Source organism: Cannabis sativa, chromosome 4, assembly GCF_029168945.1.
Source record: "Cannabis sativa cultivar Pink pepper isolate KNU-18-1 chromosome 4, ASM2916894v1, whole genome shotgun sequence".
Lineage (NCBI taxonomy): Eukaryota > Viridiplantae > Streptophyta > Magnoliopsida > Rosales > Cannabaceae > Cannabis > Cannabis sativa.
In genome coordinates, this window is record NC_083604.1 from 79690330 (window position 1) to 79697701 (window position 7372).

A 7372-nucleotide genomic window follows, 5' to 3' on the forward strand; every position below is an offset into this window, starting at 1 on the left:
TTGATATATTGATTAAAGGGGTAAGTTGAAAAATGCCTCTTTTATTCATCAATTAATCAAATTTACCTCTAATTTTATATTTATTTGATACATACCTCTTTTTATATGTATTGTACCAAAAATACCCTTACATAAGAGAATCACATGGAGAGTATCTTGAAGTGACAGGGGTAAAATTGGTACAATGTTTAAAAAAGAGGTAAAAATGATAGATTTTAAAAAAAAAGGTAAAAATAAAAGAAGACAATATAAAAAAGGTATAGAATGTAATTTCCTCTTGATTAAATTTAGGGAAACTTAAAAAAAATAAAAAAAATATTGAAATTTGGGTTAACTTTTACAAAAATACTGTCACACAGAATTTTTTTCAAAAATACTGTGTTTTTGTAAAACACCAGTAAAACACAAAGCAGAACAACTCAAAACAATAGTAGAACACCAGTAAAACACAAGTAGAACACCAGTGAAAACTTAACACAGCATTGCAGTATGAAACTTATAAAAAAATACAGTAAAAAAGTAAAAAATACCGCTTGACAGTATTTTTGTAAAAAAATGATAAAAGTTAGTATACCATCTAAATTTCTCTTAAATTTATGTGTAATGCAAAGTTAATTTTGTTAATCGATAAAACTAAAAGAGTGAATAATTATAATAAGTGATACACAATACTGCCGTGATTTAAATAAAAAATAAAAAATTGATAAATCTGCAAAATGATTTCCCAACTAGCATATATATATATGTCCACTATATATATATATAGCTCAGTAAGTCATCGACTATAGGAGTGTCTCTTCCAACTTAAAGATTTTGAGAAAAAGGCTGTTCTTAGGAGGCGTTTGGTTGGGAGGAATGAAAATATAGGAATAGGAATGGGAATGGGAATGGGAATAGGAATGGAATGGAATAAAATTTAAAATGGATAAAAAAAATTGATAAAAAAATAATTAAATTTTTTTTCTTGTTACATTGGAATGGTCATTCCTTCCTTTTTAAAATGGAATAGCCATTCCACCAAAATGGTGGAAAGAGCATTCCATTGGAATGTCATTCCAATACTTTAAAATGCAACCAAACAAAGGAATGGAATGAAAATTATTTCCTTTCCATTCCATTCCATTTCATTACCTCCAACCAAACGCTACCTTAGTTCTTACTGCATAGGTACCCTTTCTTCTCTTCCCATCTCTTCAATTTTCCACACATCTTCTATTGATTAATTAACTCAATATTCATAATCACATATATCTAATAATTAATCTCTTCATTAATTAGGCCATGAACTATATACATCATACGTAATCTTGAATTAATCTTCTTTTTAATTATTTTCTCAAGAAATGTATATATATTCTTGAATTTTCAATCTGATTTTTTGTATATGATCTTGGGTGATTTTCTCAGCAAGAAGTACTGTGTTACTCAAGAATCATGGTGAATAATTTTAGGTTGTTCCCTGATCAGCAACAGAAGAAGTTACGTCTTCAAGAGCTTACAAGAATGATAACTGAATCAATGGTTGCTATAGATGATTCCATTGAGAAAATAAATCTGAAATTGAATCCTAATAACCCTGTTGATGTTAGAGCTCAATCTTGGAATGCAGAGGAAAAAATGAAGATATACACGTAAGTAAATCTATCTCTAATATTAATTAATTTGTTTTCATTTTTCAAATATTATTAGTATAAATTTCTTTTTTCTTTAATAATTTCTTTCATTTGTTGTATACGTATAGAATGGTTTACACCATTCTCAGCTCCAATGAGGTAAAGGGCTCTCTTTCTTTCGCAATAGATGAGTATTATGATAAATTTGGGAGGACACTGAGGCAAAGGATTTCAAAATATGTAAGCTTAATTATAATTTGATTTTTTTTTTTTACAAAAAATATTAAAATAAATTCATGTTTAGATTTAGTTAAATTATTATTATTATTATTTATATAATTAATTTGGTGCAGGTGATTCCTTCATTGGAAAATCATAAGTTTGGGGAAGAATTATTGTTTATGAGTGAAGTTGCTAAGCAATGGACACAAATGGATGAATACAGAAGAAATCTCCATATTATATTTTTACATCCTGAGAAAATGGTAAGGGAGAGTTTGGGGATCTTCAAACCTTTATTGGTTGATATTTGCAAAGCCAATTTCTGTGACATGGTATGTTATAATTCCAATTATTATTATTGATTTTGTTTTATATTATTTAAGTAACAGTTCTCCTATTAATTTATTTTTTTTGTTAATTTCAGGTTTGGGACAAATTCCACAATGAAATCGACCTTTCAGTAACTAAGATGGTATACTTTAATTATTCTTGATTAAGTTTTGTATACATAATATATGTAATAAGACAATAATAAAGGGTATATATGTATTATGTATTGCAGATGGAATCAGGAGTGTTTGACAATGAAAGTAATAATATTCCACTGAAGGAGGAAATGGTCAAATTCTTGAATGAGATGAAGAAAGTGTCTAATAAAAAATTGAAGAAGACTTTGAACATTGTCAAATTGGAGTAGTAGAAGTACTAAGCTACAACTTCTATAATAACATCATTCATTAATGTTGCTGATTTCATTATATAGTATTCTTTTGTTGTTTAGTTTTGGGATTTTGATTAGTTGTTTTTGGATTTATTTGTTTGGTTGATTTTGGATTTTGTTAATTGTTACTATATACAAACTCATGGAATATCATTTGCTTTTTTGAATGAGGATATTAATTGGTTATTTCTATGGGTGCAACATAAAAAATGATATTTTTATTTTTGAAATGTAATTGATTCAAATCAAATAATTGCCAAAGAAATAAAATGTCTTTTTTTGATTTTTCACTAACATCGATATTGACAATCTTTCAAGAAAAAAAAATGGTAAGTTAAAAAAAAATCACTAATACACTAATAGCATAATAGCATGTTTACTAATAAGTAATGGAAATTAATAGTAAGATAATCATTCTTTTACATTTGTTTACTTACATTATTAAAATTAGGAAAATGAGAACTTCCCCACCAATTTTATAAAGAATGCTAAGGGTAATGAATTTTAATTATTTTTATTTTATTTTTTAATATTAAATATATATAATGACAATTTTATCCTTTAAAATATGTCTTACAAAATAACTACCATATAATATAGTTTAACTCAAAAGGGTAATTTAGTCAATTTAAGCATTCCGATTACGTTTCCTAATAAAGTAAACAAGATAAATCACTATCATTCAATTTCCAAAAATGTTTAGTAAACAACATATTACAAATATTGATTCCGATTATTTTTCATTTTCTCCGTTACATTTCTCCTCTAATTTATTCCGATTCTGAATACTGTATAGTAAACGTGTCATAAATTATTAATGTTTTAAGAGAGGTTAAAACATGTCGTATGATGAGGTAGATGTCGTACGAATAAACTCCACAAATAAACCCGAGCCCAGAGCAGAGCCCTAGCTTAGCTCCAGCTTCAGCTATCCGCGTCCATCCATGGATCCCAAGTACGGAATCAAATCATGTATTAATCTCCATCACCATCACCATCACCATCACCACCACCATCACCATCACCATCATCATTTCCACCACCATCATCATCACAATCAATTATTCTTCTTGCCTCATCACCACCACCACCACTGCCACCGCCATGTATTCCCTAATTGTGCTTCTTTACCCAAAACCCTAGAACCTTTGGGTTCCCATGTTCATATCCCCAATAATGATATAGTGGAGGCTTCAGAAAATGGAGGAGTAGTCGTAGATTCTTCTCCTCGGTAAGATTCTTGCATTCTTGAATTGTAGGAATATGATGAACAAACTTGAAATTGAGTTATTACTGATTTTGAATTATGAACAGGGTGTTGCAGGAGGAAGAGGATTATGGGTTAGAAGAAGAGGAAGAAGATGAGCTTATTTTTGTGATGACTGATGAGTGGAGGGACTTCTTTGCAAAATCTGAAGCTAAGAGGAAATTAGGTAACCTACCTCCTTCTTTTTCTTATTCTAAATACCATTTCTTTTCTTAATTAGTTTTTAAGGTAAATAATATTTTCTATTTTTACATTGGATTTCTATTTTATTAAATAACAATACAAATTTTATATTTTTAAAATAGTTCAAAAAAAATCTTTAATTTAATATTTCGTTTATTTTTTTTAATAAATAAGCACATTCATAACACGAACAATTTTTTCAAAAGAAGAAAATGTAATCAATATTCTAATAACATCTCTAGTCTACATATTATTATTAAAATTTAATTTGATGTTTTGCAAAATAGTATTTACCTAACTTTTATTATGTATTAAAATACTATTTTTTATGTACTAAAATTTTGTTATGTTGCTGTTGTCTTGACAGAGAAAAAACAAGCTAAGAAGGGGAAAAAGTGAAGAATTATATCCAAAGTTGAAAGCTTTTTGGAAGAAAGCTGTTCAATGGATATTTTGTCCTTTTTTTTTTTGAATAAATGATATTTTGTCCTTTTAAATTGTCAAGACCTGTGCCAAATATATTCCTCTGAATTTGCAAAATTGATTCTCATGATGGGATTTCTAAGAGTGTTCAATGTTCACATACTAACATCAAAATTACTATAATGGGCAACCATTGACTGAATAAAATTATTATTAGGGAAAGTTTTGTGATATTGACTCCACTTCCCCAATATGTTAATAATTAACTAGTAATTGTCACAAGGTGGAGGTACATTTGATTTGAAGGTAAATGATTGGTGGTTGCAATTATAAGCACTTCATGGCTAGAGGCAGTAATGGCCAACCATCTATGGTTTAGAACCAAGCTTGGCTAGGGATACACTAACCCTTCTCTCATCAGCAATAGTTTTGTAGTTTTCATAGAAATCTAATATCTCCATAGATATATTTTTCACCTGCAAAATCATAATTACATAATTACTTTCAAGCTTAACAAGAATGAATAAGCAATTAGCAGAATGATGGGCTGTTGTAAAGTTTTTTAGTTATAAACTTGGTCTAACCACATTCATATCCACATGAAGCTCTTCAAACCATGAAGTTGTATCCTTATCTCTGAGTACACTAGCAATATATATGCAAGCCAAAGCAATAAGATGTGGGGGATGAACAAGTATAAGGTCCATCTTGTATGTGTCATTCACAAGTCCCCTGTTCTCATTTTAAAAGTGAAGATCTTAAATAAGTTTCTGCTGATAATAGAAGATGAAAATTCAAATCACACATTGTACTAAAAGATAATGAATCGGTAGATTAGATAATTACCAAGTTAACTGAGTCATATGTATATCATTTAATCCTGCATCTTGAAGGAGCCTGCCAACGAAAAGGTTGAATCACTCATTAGATTTCATGGCTTGTTCAAAAATCTTTGAAGGAAATGAAAGACATTTTAGCTAGATTAATCCAAGCATGAAAATTGAAAATCTAACATGACCGCATAATTAAAGTCAAAAATCTTGTGCAAGATTTCATGAACAAACAAAAATCTCAGTGAAAAATATCTTGAATCTCAGTGACTTAATTGTAAGAAAATGCACAACATTTCAACACTGAGATTTTTGATTCATTACTGTTACCAAAATCTTTGATTCCATATCACACTATTTGATCAAACTAAAGATAAAAGAAAATGCTAATGCAAGTCATCCGAGTTAAATAAGAACACCATACTTACTGAGATAATGAACGGTAAGGATGAAATACAACTAGATAGTAGTTAATGGCTTCTAAAATCTTCATTTCCATTTCAAGTATATCCTTGATTTCATATCTGTACTTTTCATCTGAGGCTATAAAATCAAAGAGGTGGTTTTCAGGACTTCAGAGTTTAAACTGAATATTAGCAATAATGATTAGAAAATTTTAAATCACATGTTCAGTAAAAAGAGTTTACATTGTTTTTTGATGTAAAATACAAGAAGTCGAGCCTGCACTGTGCTTTCTTCTGCTTTTGCCGCGAGGTACAAACACGTCGGAGCTACAAGACGTGGATCATATTCAATCATACTCTTTCTGAAATCAAAAACAGAAGTTTCTTGAATAAATTGTGGTACATTTCCAAGGGTTAGATTTTCTAAGCTTCTTATGGCTATGGTCATATTATGTATTTTAGGCTCATCCTTGTAGCAGTGAAGTAGATAAAACTTAGTAATCCAAGCATGGAAATTGCAAAGTCTATGTAGAAAACTCCTTCCTACCATATTATTATGCAATCAAAGAAAAATCAACAAGATTCAGATCACAAAGCAATTTTTCACCCAAGGTACCTGGTATACACACGTCTCATATATGTAACAGCAGTAGCTACAACCCTGGGGAATAAGAAGAAAAAAAGACAGTGGATACCAAAGTCAGATAGATTGATGAAAGCAAAAAATGAAATTTTAACAAGAAACATTATGCTAAGATGATGATAACACTTCAATGACCTAAAGCCTGTATAAAAGTCCTAATGTCCAAAGCTCAAACTTGCAGATCGAAAATTGTGTTTTCACAATGAAAATTATTAGCATGGTTATCATTTTGTCAACATTATGATACAAAAGAACTACAAATCACAGATTCAATTCAAACCTCTGTCTCACTTTCACTTGAGCAGCCAATCTCCATATATCTGGGGCAAAAGAAAGAAAAAGATGTAGCAAATCAAAATATATGTTTATTCTCATAAAATTAAGGGTATTAAGTTGAAGAATTTCCTTCATACGAGCGTGGTAGTTGTAAAGCTTTAATTTTTAGGGGGGGAAATATGATCAGTCAGGGCGATAAAGTAATAAATATTGCCTTGTGATTTTAGGTTAAACCAGAGAGATGGAACAGTGTGATTACTTAGAGAACGAAGAAAATTATATACGAACTTGAAATTCAGCACCATTAAATTGTAATCAAGAAGATAAATCCCAAAGTATAAAAAGGAAAATTGTTACGATTTGAATTTTGTTGTGAATATTCATACAATTGGCCATCTCCATTTTGATGAGCCTCAAGTCTTCGACAGTGATGCCTTTCTCCTTATCCAATGGGTGAACCACATCCACCTCGTCCTGATCCAGAAGCTGTTTGCTGCATCAATTTGAAATTTTTTTTTTAAAAAAAAAAGGAAAACGAAAGAGTTCTACAAAAGGAAAATATATATATATAGGTGTGTGGAGAGTTGGGAACATACAAGTGAGAGGAGGTCCAAAAATTGGCAGCCATGGTTGAGTTGAGAGAAAGAGAGGAGAAAGCCGTTGAGATTCTCTCCTGTGGAGATTTTTTCTTGCTTCCAGCAGATTCAGTCTTTCATTCGATGGAAAGCGAAGAAGACGAAGGGAAGCGGGTCGGGTCAGGAGCTTTGGATTAAACCCATACTTCTACCTG

General features: G+C 30.1%; 3 protein-coding genes across 7 annotated transcripts; 2 read left to right on the plus strand and 1 right to left on the minus strand.

The window, feature by feature from the left end:
* Positions 1–678: 678 nt before the first annotated feature.
* LOC115713841 (uncharacterized) lies at positions 679–2746 on the plus strand. 4 transcript variants are annotated; one of them, XM_061114921.1, is made up of 6 exons: positions 679–845; positions 1408–1631; positions 1742–1853; positions 1967–2167; positions 2260–2307; positions 2398–2746. In XM_061114921.1, exons 2-6 carry the CDS (start codon positions 1435–1437, stop codon positions 2530–2532), a joined length of 693 nt encoding a protein of 230 aa, XP_060970904.1. In that variant the 5' UTR covers positions 679–845; positions 1408–1434; the 3' UTR covers positions 2533–2746. The 4 variants fall into 4 exon arrangements, with proteins under 4 accessions (XP_060970904.1, XP_060970906.1, XP_060970905.1 ...); XM_061114923.1 differs by having other exon boundaries at positions 762–845; positions 1967–2098; XM_061114922.1 differs by lacking the exon at positions 679–845 and adding an exon at positions 1148–1167.
* Positions 2747–3300: 554 nt separating this feature from the next.
* LOC115714606 (uncharacterized) lies at positions 3301–4571 on the plus strand. Of its 2 annotated transcripts, XM_061114925.1 has the most exons (4): positions 3301–3787; positions 3871–3989; positions 4374–4453; positions 4485–4571. In XM_061114925.1, exons 1-3 carry the CDS (start codon positions 3501–3503, stop codon positions 4403–4405), a joined length of 438 nt encoding a protein of 145 aa, XP_060970908.1. In that variant the 5' UTR covers positions 3301–3500; the 3' UTR covers positions 4406–4453; positions 4485–4571. The 2 variants fall into 2 exon arrangements, with proteins under 2 accessions (XP_060970908.1, XP_030499210.2); XM_030643350.2 differs by having other exon boundaries at positions 3302–3787; positions 4374–4571.
* A 51-nt stretch (positions 4572–4622) lies between these two features.
* LOC115714605 (cyclin-C1-2) lies at positions 4623–7372 on the minus strand. Its single transcript, XM_030643349.2, has 9 exons — positions 7179–7372; positions 6969–7075; positions 6587–6626; positions 6280–6324; positions 5907–6025; positions 5688–5802; positions 5276–5326; positions 5014–5161; positions 4623–4905 (listed from the first exon to the last, which is right to left on the minus strand). The coding sequence occupies exons 1-9, from the start codon at positions 7208–7210 to the stop codon at positions 4798–4800; spliced, it is 765 nt and encodes a 254-aa protein (XP_030499209.1). The 5' UTR covers positions 7211–7372; the 3' UTR covers positions 4623–4797.